Below are 18,225 nucleotides of genomic sequence, written 5' to 3' on the forward strand. Positions count from 1 at the left end.
AATTGCATCAGGGAAGATAGAGGGACAGGAGAAAATTTGTTTTTCCCAAAGCGCTTTAAATTTAATACTTCGCAAACTATGTTGGAAAACAAAGATATCCATGGTTCTATTATTTTGGGCACAATTCAAAGTCAATACCCTGAGTGTGACAGGAGAAATAAGCCATCGCTTTCACCACTAGAAAGTAAAAAAAAAAAACAACTAAAATTTATGGTTAGAAGCATGCACAGCTCTGAAGTATATATCTTTACAGCTCCCATGAAAAGAATTTAAATTTGCAAGATTATCATCAGTTTAAAAAGGGGGTTTTTCAATCTGCTTGTTGAGATGTCAAATGACTTCAAAGAGCAGGTTGAGTGGCTTGACTATGACTTTTAGCCCTTGAAGAATATACTAATTTCCTAGGTCGAGGTACAGAACATTTCAACTTATTCATGTATTCTCAACTTCCCTGAGTCTGGTAAAGAAACCGTCCGTTCCACCTTGAATATCATTGAAAGCCAAGTTCATTCAACAAATATGTACTGAGCACCAACTCTGAGCCAGGCACTGTGCTAGGACCTGGAGCTGGTGGTGAAAGGAATAGTCAGGGAGCCCTACTCTCATGAGCTTTTATTCACGCAGAAGACTTGTACTGCTATGCTTGGGCTTAAAAACTTTCCTAAATGCAAGGCAGAAACTTCTAGTATTCACTCATATCTTACTTATACAGGAGCATGTATTTCCCAGACTCTTGAAGTTAGGTAGAGTCATGTGAATAGTTCTGGCCAATGGATGTGCATAGAAAAACCATATGCCATTCCTGTGCTGAGGCAGTGAAAAGCCTGGTTTTCTAGCAACTCTCTTCTTGCAGTTAACCTGGGTACCTGAGTGGCTGTGTGGAACAAAAAATACCTGATTTCAAATTGCCCATTAATCGTACTAGACATGTTGCAGAACGAGCAGAGAATTAACCTTTGTTATGTTAAGCCTGAGATTTCAGAGTTAATTTGTTCCTGTAGGATAGTCTTAGTTATCATGGACTAATACATGTGCTTTCTTCTCTAATGTGTTAAAACTCTATTTGACTTCAAAACCCATAGGTTCTACTCTTCATAATGAATGTGATTTTCCACCTCCTCCCACTGCCCACTTCTGCTTATGGATGCCCCACAAAAGCCAGATTTATTCCTCTACCACTTGGAGAAAAATAAAAAAAAAAAAATTCCTATTGAGAAAAATTTCTCACTGTGGAAAATTTTCTTCTTCCTTTGTCTAATTAAGTTATTCTCACCCTCGAAGTCCACTTCTAATCTCACCACATCCTTGAAACCCTCTGTAGTGGAAATTGTTTAAACGCCCTCTCCACAATGACAGCTCGCCTCAATGTAATTTCTACCTTACTAATACAGTTTCTAAGGAACATTTCCCATCCTATGTTTGTCTCTACGGTGCAAACTTGAGACACTGGTTTCACATTTAGCTTCGAAACTGCCTTGCTGGGGCGGGGAGAGAGGGGCAGAGGTAAAATCTCTTACCAGCAGCCTCTATGTGGCTCTGGGTGTTGTTTTCTAGAAAACTCAGCAAAGAGTCTACTCCCAGCCCTTCCATCAATTCTGTGGACTATCTAGTATCCCTTTTTAAACTCCTTCCTGTTTAAACTAAGTGAACTATTTTCTTTTGTCTGCAAATAACCCTGAGTCATACATTCCCTAATACCACAAGTCCTCAGAAGTCTCCTATCTTCTAATCCTTTATGATCTGACACTATCTAATTCAGCACGGGATATATTAAAGATTTTGTTTCATATGCACATATCTTCTCTTCCCAACTAGATTTTCATCTCCTTGAGAGAAAGAATCACTTCTTAGACTTTTGTAACCTAAGCAGTGCTTAGCACAGTGCTGGGTCTACTTTAGGAATTGAGAGGATGATCATATAATTTATCATCCAAACCAAGATACCTCAGGGGAATGAAAAAGGGGAACTATTATTAAGTGTATCAGGATAGTGGGTATAAACTGGAACTGTCTCAGACAAACTGAGATACATGGCCATACTTGGCACTGATAACTATTGACTGAGTAAAAAGGAAAGACATTTGAAGGAAAAGTAATGCAGTCAAAATGAGAGCAGCAAAGAACAGTTCTGGACACCTGGGTTTAAAGCATTACAGGAGTTAATATCCTCCTGGAGTCCCACTAGCTCTAGCCAGAAGGGACAGGAGATTAGGCTTAAATTATCTTTCAGGTTTGGGTGTTTCTGAGAGACGGCTTTGGTTTTCATATGGAAGCTTTTTCCATTTGGTCCTTTTAGGATGAAGAATAACTTTTGTTTCTAATGAATTCATTTAGGCTTAGTAAAAATCACCCCAAAAACTTTAATCACAAGAACAGTTATTTGCACAGGGCAGCTAGTGTACTTACGTAAGACCTTCTCTCTTACCTCAATCCCTCCCTACAAGGGTCACAATAGAATAGTAGATCACATTCATTATTTCTATCTCCCAAATTTAGTGCCTAGATAATATTATGTTCAATAATGCTAAAACTTATCATAGGAAGCCAGGTATTATCTGCATGTTGTATGTGTGATTCAGGCTCAGGGAGCCCGATTCTTTTCTCTTGCCCGTAGCCCGCCCTTGTTCTGGGAGTCTGCCCATGTCTTTGCCTCAGCTCACTGCTCCTTTCATTCCCTCCCCTCAATGTGGGCAAAGGATAGAGAGGTAAGGAAAGTACGTGCCCAATCCCACCCCATGATGCCTCTTTGTGAGTGTGCACAGCAGTGTAAAGAATACTTTGTGTGTTCTAGCTGCCCTAGCCCAGGCTGGAATAAACAATTGAGGTAATACAGGTAAAAAGCCTTAACACTCAGCACATAGTAGAGGCTCACTAAATGGTAGCTATCATTATCAAGTCACAATTAGTTTCTTGATGCATGCGATTCCCCTTACCATGCCCCAGCTACAAGCCTCAGGAAGAGGAAAATTATCATCAGTGATTGCAGAATTAGTGATGGGAGTGAAATGAATGCTAACTGTTTAGCATCAGCTCATTCTGATGGTACTTTGGATGGCACATGAAGGGTACTGCAAACATACTAAATACATTTTGAACTGACATAATCATACTAGTTGAGCTGTAATGTCCAATAAAATATACCTCAGCAGGACAGAATAAAAGCTATGCATCTAGCTTGTGAAACCCAAATATGTCCTAATGGGCCTGCAAAGGAAACTAATTAGATGCAATAGGAAAGAATGGGCTAAATATTAGATGTACTGTGGTTTTAATTGTTTGTGACACCAATTTAACATGTGGGTAACACAGAATTCAATCTTATATAAAGTTAAAAAAGAAAAAAAGAAACAAGAAAAACTGCTTGGGATTGGAGCCAATGTCTTGGGGTGGAAGGAAAATAGGAAGGAACACGCCCTCATTTGCCTCTAACACGGTTAGCTGATCTGTTTGAAATTAGATCCACTTTCAACTGTTTTAACTTAATTATTAAGCCATTTCTTAACCTCATGAATGCAGTTTTCATGTGCTTTCGAATCTGGCCCTGAACTAATAGACCCTTTCACTTCATTGGTTTTGGAAATGAATGTTAGATGGAGAGGAAAGCATTTTAACGGTGCTTTTCTAAGGGTCAAAGCTCTGAAAATATAGTATACTTTGTACATAAAACTCACTACACCTGAATATCCTGCTGGCCTTTTGTCTGGTAATGAGGCAAACCATGCCACCCTTGAAAACTTCTGCTTCCTTTCTAAGTGCAGTCGGCTGTGTTGGTGCTGTGCTATCTAACTGCTCAAGTGAATCCATTATTAGGATCAAAGTCCCAATAGATGAGAAACAGGTGGCAGCCAGGCACCCTGGGGCAGGCTTCCCTTCATTTGTGAGAAACAGAATAGTAGATCCAGGTCTCCATTCTAGAAATTGGGGCATTTTATTCTCCTTTAAAAGGGGGCATAAAGAATGAGAAATAAATCTCTGTCAGTAAAAAGAGCCAATGCTACAAGACTGTTCGTATCTCTTTTTGTCAATGTGTTGCTCTCATCACTGGAAGAACCTCCTAAGTTGGTCTGCTTTCATCTGCCATTTTGTAGGAAATCATGGCTGATAATTACATTTAAAATAATAAAAGGCTGTGCAATTTTCAACTCCAGTGCTTAAAGTAAAACAAAGCCTTGGCATGTATCACAAATTAATAATACTGATAGTACCTAGGCCATTTCCATGTAAATCCTGTGACGTACATATTATTACCTCCAATTCCAGAGGAGGTAATAATATTGTAGAGTGAAAACCCATGGAAGCAAAGTCCTTTAAAAAAACAATTAAAGTAAAAAAATTAAAAGCCAGGAAATCACTGTGTAAAGCTATATTTATTGAATCCCTTCATTATATATTAATATACCAACTATGTACCAGGCACTACATCCCTATTATCTAATTTAACCTTCTGTGAATCGGTTACGTCCATTTTACAAGTGAAGAAACTGTGATTCAAGGAAATCAGTTGTACAAGATCACAGACATTGGAATTTGAACACAAACTTGACAGACTCCAAATCTTGAGCTCTTTTCACAAAGCCGCCCTACCTCTTCTTTAGAGCAATTCTTTACTACTAGCAAGAGACTCAAAAAGAGGAAAACTTTGGAATAACACCTATTTATAAGTACAGAATTAGGGGAGAATGTTCTTATTTTCTATCTCCTACCAGGCTCAAAATAGCTCTGATTTCTTCCATAGCAATCTTAGAAATTGTAGGAGTCAAGTGATTTGTTAGAGCGTGGGCCATAAAAAGAGAAAGAACATTAGGAGTAAAACTAGTTAGGCTTTATTAAACAGCAGTAGTATTCATGTTCTCCTGTCTGTCTACGGCAGACTTACAAGTCAAATACTACTTTTAACAGAGCACAGAGAAGATGATTAATACTGTCCACTTTCTCATCAGTTTATTTTTCCTCTTTTTTAAAAAATTAAAAAAAAATTTTTTTGTATCTGGTATAAGCTTACTTAGGTACATAAATGGAAACTGCTGTCTAGAAGTTATCAATTAAGAATCTGTAATTCAAAAGGCAAGGCAGTATGGGCCTGAGCTTTAAAATGGAGGCTTGACCTCACACCCATCAAGTGGCTACTCCCACCCCTTCCCCCAGAAGAACCCCCCAAACCAAAACTAAACCAAAAACAATAATAATAATAAATGTTGACAAGGATGTAAAGAAATTGGAACCCTTGTGCACTGTTGGTGGGAATATAAAATGGTATAGCTACTGTGGAAAACGGTATGGTGGTTCCTAAAAAAATTAAAAATAGAATTACCATATGATCTAGAAGCTCCACTTCTGGATATATACCCAAATAAAATGAAAACAAGGTCTCAAAAAGATATTTGTACAACCATATTCATACCAGCATTATTAATAAGAGCCAAAAGATAGAAACGACCCAATGTCCATTGACAAATGAATGAATAAAGAAAATGCGATGTGTACAACAATGGAATATTATTTAGCTCTTGAAAGGAAGGACATCTGACACATGCTGCAAAATGGATGAACCTTGAGGAGGTTATACTCAGTGAAATGAGCCAACCAGACAAAGACATAGGCTGTATGATTCCTTTCATATGAAGTAGCCAGAGCAGTCAAATTCATTGAGGCTGAAAGTAGGACAGTTGTTGCTAGGGGCTAGAAGGAGGAATGAATGGGAAGCTGTTTAATGGGTATGAAGTTTCAGTTTTGCGGGATGAAAAAGTTATGGAGATTGATTGCACACCATATAAATACTATTAACACTAATGAACTTGTACACTTAAAAATGGTTAAGTTAGTAAATTTCACAATGTGTATATTTTACATTTCAAAAACAAAAACACAGGCTTGAAAGTTGGTAAGACCTGGATATAAATCCTATTTTGCCTCTCTCGCCTTCTAATTTTTTGACTATGGATAAAGTATTTATTGAGTTACTGAGGCTCAGATTCCTTATCTGTGAAAGAGGGATAATAATAGTACCTTCTTCGTAGGGCTATGAGGATGATATAAGTGAATGTGTGTACCCCATAATAAGCACCCCATAAATGTTGGCTTTGAGTCACAGCAGTGAGCGTGGAGCATTTAGCCAATGGCAGAGAGGATATTTAGGGAGGAAAGATCTCCTGCTATCCCTCAAAGGCCACAGGAGGTGGCCTGTTGCCTTGGGGGACTTAACATGGCTCAAGGTTTGACTCATAGCCTTGAAAGCTCAGAAACTGATCTTTACCCACAGAAGAGATCACATGGATTGGACACAGGAAGCCAGTGTATCAAACTAGAATGCAAATTTATTAGCGACACACCTATAGAGGGCTGAACAAACCTACTCTTTTCCTGCAGGCAGATTTGCAGAGGAAGGCAAATTATAATATCAGAAGCTTGTCTGGTAAATATGAACTCAACAAAGGGAAGTAAATGCATCAAATGTATAATGGCACTAGGCTAAGGTAACTAGATGCATTCATTTCCAAATTGAGATGGTCTTCTGACCTTTTGAAGTCCACTGGCCAAAGTGTCCTCTCTCCTGCGATGCAAATGTTCACTGCCAATATTCTGGACCTTCTTTGTTTTGTTCAAATGGCTGACCACTCCTATCTCCTCTCTTGACTGTCCTACTGTTTCTCTGACCACCTAATACCTTTCAGCATGCTGCAATCACCTCCTGCAGTCTAGGAGCTGATAGTCTCTATAAGGTAATTCTATCTTTTCTTTCACTGAAAAGATACGGGGTTTCAAACAGGGCAATATTATTCATCTCAGATACTACAGTAATATAAGACTTTCATGTATCATTTAATAGCCTAACAAGAATCCTTAAAAACATTCACTGAATTTCTAAATCCTGTTAGGCAATAACTGTCAAGATATATTAAGTGAAAACAACAAAAGTGTCTATAATTTATCTAAGAAGGAAGTGACAAAAATATGTACATGTATTTGTTCATATTGTTAAAATGAACCATTGAAAGAATAAACTGAAAAGTAAAACAAATAATTCCTTAAATAGGTAAGAGAGGTAATCAGGTAGAGGTGACAGGCGTAAGTAGAAGGTGGACTTAACATGGCTCAAGGTTTGACTCATAGCCTTGAAAGCTGTTATGTTAAAACAAACATACTTTTAAAGATTTGGTTTTGTAAAAGATTTTACATAATTATGGGACAAAATTAAATTTAAACAATTCTAAAAATTAAAAATAAAGTGAAACAAATGCTCCTAATGTTTCTTGCTATAACTGTATGGGAGGGACAATTTCAGGTGACTTTGAAATCATTATTTGCCTATACATCCCTAGGGAGATAAACTCTAAGAACAAAAACAACTGCAAAACCACCATGACAACTTTGACTGTTTTCAGTAATCACAACTTGGTGGTAGTGTTAAGTGTGGTTATTATCAGACAGTTATACGAGTATTACAAGATAACCAAGTGAGTAATTATGTTGAGTTATTGGGAACTGGGATTTTCAGTGTGGAACAAAGAAGTTACAGATATAAGACAGACAATTTCTAAATTTGATCTGGATAATAGTATGAATCAGGGGGAAAAATGTCAAAAGGACTGAGAAACCCAAAATGCAACCATTTTGGCACCAATTAAGTATAGTAATTACTATGGATAAAAACACATCAAATACGTAAAAATCTGTAAGTTTATAGTATTACTAAAAAAATCCTCATTGGTTACTTTTGGAGGATGCTAGGGAATCAACTCAAATTTGAAAACTGGTAAGTAGTAAGTATTGAGCCCTTTTCTCATGAGCCCACATGAACTGTGCCTCATGGTAAACAAAAACTGATAAGAGAAAGTTTCTCTTCATAGCAGTACTTTTAGCTAATACATGAGGAAGGAAAGGCAGGATCAGAATGCCACCACTTTGTGACTCCCATGACTCAATGCACCTAGGCAATGCTCATCGCCTGCTAACACTCACAACTACTATGCCTCAAAATAAAATGCATAGCATCATATGAAATAATCCTGTCAAAAACTCAAATCTGAATCTGATTAAGCCTCTAAAATCTAACTACCAACTTATAAAACAAACAGGCAGCAAAAGAACCCCGTAAAACTGTATGAGAGGGTACAATTAGCAAATTCCACACTGTGGGAAATGCCACAGGACAAACAACCTAGTTTCTTCTACAAATAAACTACAATAAAACCAAGAGAAAAGAGAGATTAAAAATGATTTACAAGACATACCAACTAATTGTAATGAATGGACCTTATTTACATCCTGATACTGTTTAAAAAACTGCAAACTTTGAATATTGTCAGATAAAGAATTAATGTCGATTATTTTTAGATGTGATAATGTATTGTGATTATGTTTTTTAAAAATCTCCATCTTTTAGAGATATTTTCTGATATATTTAGATGAAACGAAATGATAAATGGAATTTTGCTGAAAATCATCAGGGGGGTTGGGGTAGAACACGGATGACATAAGACTGGCTATGAGTTGATAGCTGTTAAAGGTGGGTGATGAGTCTGTGTAATTATTATACTATTCCACTGTTGTATATGCCTGAAAATTTCAATAATAGCAAATTTCCATAATAGAGATAAAACAACTTTGGTCCAAATTTTTGATGACTGCTTTCAGATAATTTTTCATATTATCGAATGGTCATGGATTTGGTACAGGTGACTTTAGGTCCCGTTTACCCATAAGTTTTCTTCAGATTAAATGACTTAACAGCATAGGAATTTCTAAATTAATTTCAATTTTATAAAAAGATCATCACATTGAACAGGGTATGTTACCACAAATTTAGGTTCTATGACAGAGCATGTAAAAATATCAATGCTCTTAACATCTTAGAACTGTGTTTTTCTCGAGGTTCATATTCCTCTGACCCCTTCCACTAAACTACTCCCCCGCCCAACTACCTAACCCCACATATAACTTTTGCCTGTTCCACCATCATTTTCATAACCCCCTTCTGAAAAATTATTAATTCACAGATGAGAGACAGCCTCTATCATCCAAGATGTTGTTCAACTCTATTTTCTAAAGCCGGTATTGTGAAAATCTGGTATTATTACATTAAAATGGTAAAACTGCTTTTACAAATGTCAAACACTCCTCCCCACTTGAGAGTCATTTTCCCAGAAGAGTGCTTCTCAAACTTCAGCATGCGCCAGCATTAACCTGGAGGGATTATTAAAAATCAGATTACTAGGTCCCACTCTTAGAGTTTCTGACTCAGGTCTGGGTTGAGGCCTGAGAATTTGTCTCTTTAACAAGTGCCCAGATATTGCTCATGCTGTAAGTCTGTAGACCACACTTGAGAATTATCATGCTACATCATCCATGAAAACTTAAGTGTCCCCCATGGAATTCCCCTCATCCCTTCTCCCTCCTAAAAACAAAGTCCCCTGACAATTACAAAGGTTTCATGACCTAGCCTTTCCTTGGTTTATATTTTATCCCTTTAAACTCTATGATGCCTTCCATTGGATAATAATTATACAACCTTTTTCTGAAATAAATTATCCTTAAATGGAACTTATTAAAAATATTCCCTATGAGGATGAAGGTGGCATTTTGGCTTCCATCTTCCCTAAAGTTGATCAGACTGATTTTGTCTATCTCTCCTATTCTTCCCTTCTAATCCCCCATCCCTCTAACCAAACTGAAAAAGAACAGCGATGATCATAAAAAGATGTTACTATGTGCAGTTTCCACTAGAATATAATTTCTTAGAGGATAGTAACCTTTTGACTTTATTATAGCTTTCATTTGCCATCATGTTATAGGCCTTTACCTATTATTATTTGAAAATGCAAGGCCTGATTTCTATTAATATTTATAGACTTCAAAGTCCTGCCACAGGGTAGGCATTCCATCCATTTTTGTCAAATGCAATATTTCAATCACAGAATCTTAGGGACAACTGTGGTTCAGGGAACCTAACTGATGTACGAAAGGTCACAAAACCTGTTACTGCATGCAAATGTCAGAATTCTATAATCCAGATCTCATGACTCTCACCCAGCCTGTGCTTTTCCCCCTAGTCTGTTTACCTCTCACCGGTTTTATCAAAAGATGCCAGCAGGGCCTAAAGTGAGACGAAATAAGTCCACAGCAGCATGGGGCTAAATTCTTTAAGAATAATCATAAAATTCTCAAGGAAATGCATTTAAAATGGAAAATAATTTTTTTAAACACATTATTTTGCTTTAGATGCTTTGACTTTTTCAGATTTCTCTACAAAGTGTGCAGGGGGAGATCATCATTCAAGAAAAACTCAGGAAATTTCAGAAATATAGAAATTCTGATGGGATTGGTTCTTAGATACTGAATAGGTTATCCTCACTGAGAAATTCACCCCACTCTTGCCCTTGTGCAACATGATAAAATAATGAATGAAACCCAAACTGTTAGTACCAGGTCATCTTCAGAGTCTGCTTCTTCCAGATGCAACAAAATTTGGAGAAAAGGGACCATGCCCACTTAGTAACTGTTAACTGACTTACCTTCCGGGGATAGGATCAGGTGGTTTACATAAACTATCAAATGTATTCCTTTCAACAATTCCATTGGGATAGATATTATCATTCCCATTTAACAGACTAAAGTGAAGCTCAGGAGTTCCATCCCTACGGCAAACTGGCAAGTCCAGATGCAAACCCAGATCTACTAGACCCCAAGGCTGTGCTTCACCCACAGGGTTAAGTTAATTCTTTCATTCGATTGCACCAGTACCTTTACTAGTGTTCAAAGTGCCCGGAATGTCCAAGACATGATTATAACTTCTATCATTACTTCTAAATCCTACAAAAAAAGGAAACTGAGGTCTTGCTTATTTTGGTTTGTGTCATGGGCCAAAACATTTTAACATCAGGACAAATTCATTAAAAGAGGCTTTTCAATCCTGAGTTTTGCATATCTTTAAAGCTGACAAATAATGAAGCATAAAGCTGTGTTCATTAATTTATATGAAGTCACAAATGGTGATAAAGGACTTGCCTGATGTTTTCCAAAATGCAAATACTCAAATCAATATTCCTGACCCTTTGGCCTCATGCACATTATAAGACTAATCCTAGAGGCCAACACGGGCCAGCAGCCAACGGACCATTGTCCTCAGCTCACCTAGGTCTTTTGGGCCATACCAGCTCAGAGAAGGGCTGGTGGTCTGACAGATGACAATACCATTTTCTAGGCTGGGGGGAGGAAAAGTAGAGTAAAAAAACTGCCCTATGGAATTTAAATAGGGCTGCCCTCCTAGAAAGTAACGTTATAGATAAGAAACTAATTAAAGGGTATTAATTTTCCTGATTTATGTATTATTAATGATGATGTTTTAAAACATCATCTTTTTCCACAGGCATACATGAATGAATTAAATCACTCAGGGTCTTTGAAATAATAATTTGTCCACTATTGCTATTCATTGTGATCATTTTTACTGCAGCATATTAAAATCAAGCTTGTAAAACACACAGTGCAGAAAAATACAAAATAAAAAAAAAATAAGCCAACTTCCTTTAAAAATTTCTTAAGTATTAGATAACATATCAAAAAATCATATATCTAGCAATATAATTTAAACGTTGGAATTACATGGTTCCTTCCTGGCCATCCATCCCAACTCCCAAATATCATTTATTTTTTAAACAACAGCAAACATTAATGGTTATGCTTATCAAGCTTAGAGTTCACTCCTGGTTTAGCCGGATGACACACTTGGCAGGGTTTTGACAAGGGCTATTCTACGTCATTCCATTATCAGTCAGATGGCTGTGCATACAGATTCTTCACATGCACTTGTCAAGCTCATGAGAGGGGTCACTCATGTTTGGACACCAGAGTGTATCACCATACTAAGTGAGAATACAGATAATAGTATCCTTTTTGTCACTACTCCCAAAGTTTAATTAACATGTCCTTGCAATTTATTTTGAGGGAAAAGATAAAACGTATTGAAACAATTTTAGAATTATATGGCCAGATAAATACCACTTATCTTTTTTTCCTGTATGTTAAGTCATTGCTATATACTTTTCTTGGAGTACTTAACAATTGTGTTGGAGAAAGGACATCAAATGATGCTTAGAAATGTGATACACATTTTCATTTCACACTCCATCAGCTTTTACAACTGTAGCTCAATGAAATGTAAGAGAGAGCTTGGCAAACAGCCATATTTACCAAGGTATAAAATAAGGGTCAGGTTACTTTTTTATAGAAAGAAAAAAATGTTTAATTTTCACTCCTCATGACTAAAGCAGATATTCCGCTAACGCCCTAGAGAAAAGTACCATAAGCACATATACTGACATAGTTTGGTGTGTGTTTTAATTGTAGATTTTTACTATATTATAAACAGCTTTGTAAAGCAAGAAAATATTCTTTTCCTCGCCTCCTTCCATTCAGCATCTACTGACATAGAAACATACTGGATCAGACCCTCTTCAGTGTTAAATCTTTCACCTGAAAATAATGGCTTTTGCCTTCTGCTTCTAGCCTAGAAGCAGAAACAGCTTATTCCCTTTACAGGCAGAGTTCAACAACAGAAAAAAGCTAAAGGCATCAGCAAAAATGCATCTTTATAATTCAGATTTCAATCTGTCGGAAAGGATTAAAACCGTATGCATGCATAAAAAGAGAACTATAAATGATAACAGAAACATGGTCTGGAATCACTGTGCTTCCACAGCTGCTGTTTTACTAGCAGGGTGGAGAGGAAAGCATCCTTTACTCACCTCTGTTAAACCTGAGACTTCTCCTTTTGCTAATGGTTTGCTGATGGATGGTGTGCATACTTTGGCATCTGAAACTGGCCGCCCTTTCATAAAATGCTTTCCTGATTCATAAATGTCCACTTCGACCATTTTCCCCATGAATATGGGGTTCTTTGGCACTAAAACCTTTAAAAAAAATGTCAGAAAGCTTAATTCTTTTTAAAGTAAACAATTTTAGAACAGTTTTAGATTTACAGAATTATTGCAAGAGAACATGGAGTTCCTATATACCCCGCACTCCCTATTATTAACATTTTACATTTGTCTGATACATCATCGCAATTAATGAGATGATAATGACATATCACTATTAACTGAAGTCCATACTTTATTCAGAATTCCTCAGTTGTCCACTAAGGTCCCTTTTCTATCCTGGGATCCCATCCCTAACAGGCTCCATCCTCCAGCTGCGCCAGGATCTAGTAGGAAGGGAAGGCACTTCTGGGAGGAGCGGCGGGCTGCAGACAGTGCTCTTTCATCGCAGGACGCCTGCTTTCCTGAGGCATGTGGAAAGCAGAACTGGGAAATCCCCCAGCAGTCAGCCAGTCACTTTTGGATAGGACTTTGATATTTTGCTCTTGGCTGCCCTAAGCAATGAAGAAAACTGAGACAACACTGATGAGAGCCTTATACTTTTAATAGCTTCCAAGTTAGCTGTCAGAATGATGGTTTGAGTAGACACTTCAAATAAAGGCCTGCATGTTTCTGTGTATGTATGTGTGTGCACATGTGCATGAGCATGTGTTTTTGGGGGAAGAAAAAGAACATTTAAAGGAATCTTTTCAATATCCCAACCATGGGTGTTTGGAGGTAAATGACTCCTTTAACTAACGGCTGCCATTCATTTCTTTTGCTCTGTTATAAAATGCATGTGTTAGTTTTACTTCCATGTAGAATCAGCTTCTTTGAAGGGTACTTTGGCTGGTTCACAAAAAACTGTCAGATGGTGTCTTTCCACTAGAAATTTCTGATAAAAGTACTTGTTTACCTGGAGCAAATGTTTCCTCTCCTTTGGGACTTATAGGTAGTTTGTATGCGTTATGTCTCCTTCACACTTCTATTTTAGTACTGTAGCTACTTGCCAACCTTTTAAAGTTAGGATCCAAAATCAATACACTAATTCTAATCCTGCAGTACTTTGATATCTTGACACAATCTTTACTTCTGGTACTCATCTTATTAGAAAAATAATTTCTATGAAATCTTTGATATGCTTAGCTGTAGAGACAAATAAAAAAAAAGTCAGGAGAGCCAGAAGTTCCACAGCCAATTTCTCTGAGGCAAAATTAAATCTGAGTCTTTCTGAGTTTGATTTTTTATGACCACTGAGTACACTGCTTCATCAAAGTATAGGAAAAAGGTCACCTGGGTGGTGAATTACTCATGGCAAGCAAACCAACTAAAAGAGCCTTAGTACCAGGATATGAAAGCCCTTTTAAATCGATTTTTATAAAACAAGAAAATCTCTAGAGTAAACTATTCCTGGGAGATTTGGTACTATTCTGGGGGAGAATAACTCCTTGATCTGCTGCCTTGATCTGAATGAAGGGCTCAGTGTATTTTCCTCCTCCAGTTTTAATAATTGGAAAAAGCCTGACTGCTTTAAATTGGAGGAAACAGCTAATGAGGCATGCCATTGCCTTTAAAATGAAAGGGGAAAAAAAAGTTCCCCGCTGAGGCAAATTCCAGATGGCAAGAGAAAGGAGAGAGAAGAGGCAACCAAAATACAATCAAGCTCCTCCCCAGGGCTGAGCAGAAGGTTGGCCTGAATAGGAAAACGGCTATCTGGAGTCAGCTAATGAGATGGAAACGGGGAAGAGACTCAGCTCAAACATGGAGGGCTGGAAATCCTTTCTTAACTATAGTCGCTGCTGGGTACTGAATGGGGATGTTTAGCCGAGGCTTTGAAAAGCTCCTTGTACATTTTGTGAGGATCCAGGGCCCAGTCTGAGATTGTTCCTGGTGGAGCAGCCTCTTCAGCTACTGTCGCCCTGCTTTCTAACACGTACAGTCAACTGCCCATGACCATACCTTACCTGACTTGCCTACTCTGGTCTTAAGAGGCTTCCCATGTTTGAATTCCAGCCACGATGCATAGAAAAAACTTCACTTCTCATTTGATGAGAAAGGAACAAATAAGGAGGAAGACCCATTTGATCTCAAAAGTTAATGCAACCCAGGAATGACCCATGAAATCCCTGTGTCCCCCATGAGAGTCTCTGACCTGAGTGGGCACACCCCATCTCCATACCCCAATGCCTCTGAAGGCGGCACGCTGTTTGCTTCTGTCACTTTTGAATTGCTTTACCACCTGGGGAAGTAGAATCCCAAGTGCTTTATAGAAGTCTGGTTACCAGTGGGGCAAGGCAGGCTAGCTTACAAGGGGTAGGGAAGGAAGGAGAGTAAGTAAGGAGCCCTTTGGGCTGGCCTCGGAGAAAACTCTATCCAAGTGAAGTTGGTTTGATCCTCACACTGCTCTCCAGCCTTGTTCATGCAATATGAGTTAAATCCGAGGAATAGACTCTTTTCGCTCTGCTCCTGGCAGTTTTATCAAGGTGGAAGTTAAAAAAATATTAAAACTAAACAGAACTAAAAAAGCCGACCAACCGACCAACAAACCTGTATTAGTGCTGTGACAGTGAGAGGAAATCCCTGCCCTTCCACGCTGATGTCGCCTATGCAGACATCCTTCCTGTCTCTGAACAGGACTTTCCCCTCTACTTTGCCAGGCTGTGGGAATTCTGGCAGTGATAACTGCCTGTTCCAAACTCCCAAAAGCCTGAGACTGGTGTTGTCAAAGATTAATGAGGACTAAAACACACTTACTCCTTTATAGGCACTGTTTTGTAGACCAAGCCACAAAAGATAAGCACCATGTGTGCCTGCCTGGTTTGAGGCTATAAAATAGACTTGCTGAAGCAAGATTCTACAACCCTCCCTCTTTTTAAGTCTCTTTTGCTTAAACTGACTTGCTTTCAGAACTCTTTGTCATTGTGGAGAAAACTTAAGAACACAAAAGTGTCTCTTACCTGTTCATAGAATTGATTGTGTGCGACATAAAACTTGGAATCGAAAGATTCTTCTGTTACTAACACTTGCTGTCTTTCACCAATCTGGGAATAGAAGGAGAGGAAAAAGGAAAGATAAGGACAAATACCAACATAAATGGTAGCCCAAACGGTTCTTGACCAGTAAGTAGTATTCTCTTGAATTTAAAGTAGACCATAGATTGCTAGTTACCTAAGAGCTAATATAAGAATCATGGATTTAAATTTCCTGAAAGACATTATTAACTATATGAATATAAAGTGAGCATAGTATGAAACCTTATTTTCTTATATAACTATGAAACAAAACTTGATCTTTTATTTCCTCCTTCAACATAAGATAATTAAGGCTTCTAAGACATAAAAAAATCTTCTAAATATCACTTTGTTTCTTGAAACAAAGTTGCAAAACAAGCCAGAACAAGCTGCTTCTAATCCAAATTCATGAAAATATTTTGGCAATATGATAGAATAGTAATAAACACTAATTTGAGTTATGAGGGATGTAACACTAAAGAAAATGGCTCCAAAAACTAGTCATTAAGTCCCTGCAACTAAGTATTTCACACACTGCATATGATTCTGAAAATACTGACTGATTCACACAGCTATTTATTTATTATATACATTTTCTCTGTCACAGGCACTGTCTCTTCTTTATCACAGCCATGACCCCATATTCACTTTTCAAACGAGAAAGACAGCAAAAATATAGGACTGTTAATTTGCTTCAGGACCAATCTACATTCATGATCTAAGCATGCATTTTTCAATAGCTAAGAAGTTGAATCAAACAAAAAATTGGTTAAAGAAATGTGGCTATTCTAAAAAGTGTCTACCATTTTCAAATTTATTCCACCATGAAATTATTTATTTTTAAGTATCAATTAATTATTTTTACAAGGTTGTCAAAATGTCTAATGTAGCAACCAGCTGTATTGAATGATTGAACCAAGAATTATTTTTTCCATTGCTACTTGATAAATATAACCCTCCATATTAAAGCACACTGGCAAGATGATTTGTAGAAAGCAATCCCAATTTTCATATGTAGGGATTTGCCTCCATGTTCAGGCAGTTACCATTTAGGAAGCATAAACACAGCTGCACTAAATAGACCACCTAACAATTAAAAAAAAAAACAAAAAACAAAAAAACTCCCCTCTCCGTCATACAATGCCAAAACCTAAATATATCATAATTTACTTTTTTTTTTTTTTTTTACTATTTCATTCAGAATGTAGCACCCTTAGCCCAAGGTTGTAAGGTTTCTCAGACGAGACTTATCAAAGACTTATTTCATTCCCTGAAAACCAATAAAGATCCTGCAACATTAATCTCTTTTAAAATCAAGTAGCAACAAAAGAAAGTTCCTTCAACTTCTATTTTGAGCTTTGTTTATTAAAAAAGACTGATGAGTTCTTAGTTTCACTTAAGTATATTTTTCTGGAAGAAAACTTAGAATGTTTGCACACATTTCACAGTGTGAGTTGTTTATAACTTAGGATAAGTGTCTGTCAATGGTTCTTAAGGAAATCTGCAATTACACTCTATCTAACATTAAGTTTTCAGGAAATTAACAACAATATGTGATTGTAGAGCCACTTAAAATGTATGCTGCTTTTTTCCTCCTGTTAGAATTAATGTGGGCAGTGGTAGTCATCATTTTTGGGCTGTTCTCTTTTACCTGGAGATAATAATGATGACAGTAATATATACACAGAGAGTTAGAAAGTCTTGCTATGTTTATAGAGTAGAGGGCAGGGCTTTTGATCAACCATCAGAAAACTATTTGTAGCTAAGTATTTATTATTTGTCAAAGCGATTCAGGAAAACTGCTTTGTGCATTAATTTATGGTGGCAAACACCTCTCCACACACTCTTTTGTCCTCTCAGCCTCAGATATATATATTTTTTAATTTCATTGGTGTGGCTCTTAAAATTCCCCAGAGGATACTAGGCAAAAATGAGCATAAAAAGACTAAGACTTTGATCAGAAGCTGCTACAATCTATCCCCGCTGCACCTACCAAAAAAATAAAACCCAAGAAAAACAAATAATAAATGCTCTTTTTCAAATTCTTTAAAGACTAAAGTTGCAATGAAATGAATACAAGTGAATATAGTGAAACTTTAAGAGAATCAGGTATTTCAAATAATCTTAAAAACAGCAATGATGCTAAGGAAGGGGGTGTTCAGGTGGAACTCTGGAAGAGGCAACTTTGCCTTGGTGACAGTAATGAAGGTTATGGGCCAAGGTATGTATATAAGCCTCAGGTGATTTTTTTTTTTTTAAATTTTAATAAGCCACCTCCTCCCTGTACTTTCCAACTGATTTCTCTTCAATCCTACATGATAACCCAGTGTGGTTAAAGACCTGCATGTAATAAGATTTAG

At 37.3% G+C, this 18,225-nt stretch overlaps 1 protein-coding gene across 3 annotated transcripts in view; it reads right to left on the reverse strand.

Moving 5' to 3' along the window:
- The window catches only part of CDKAL1 (CDK5 regulatory subunit associated protein 1 like 1), a 626,461-nt gene that overhangs the window by 82,422 nt on the left and 525,814 nt on the right, over window positions 1-18,225 (reverse strand). For all 3 annotated transcript variants that reach the window (XM_036229008.1, XM_036229005.1, XM_036229004.1), the window contains exons 14-15: window positions 15,812-15,895; window positions 12,744-12,908 (exon numbers count right to left, since the gene is read on the reverse strand). In XM_036229008.1, coding sequence (XP_036084901.1) covers window positions 12,744-12,908; window positions 15,812-15,895 — 249 coding nt within the window. The remainder of the gene's footprint in view (window positions 1-12,743; window positions 12,909-15,811; window positions 15,896-18,225) is intronic.

The sequence above is a fragment of the Rousettus aegyptiacus genome, unplaced genomic scaffold (genome assembly GCF_014176215.1).
Source record: "Rousettus aegyptiacus isolate mRouAeg1 unplaced genomic scaffold, mRouAeg1.p scaffold_m13_p_1, whole genome shotgun sequence".
NCBI lineage: Eukaryota > Metazoa > Chordata > Mammalia > Chiroptera > Pteropodidae > Rousettus > Rousettus aegyptiacus.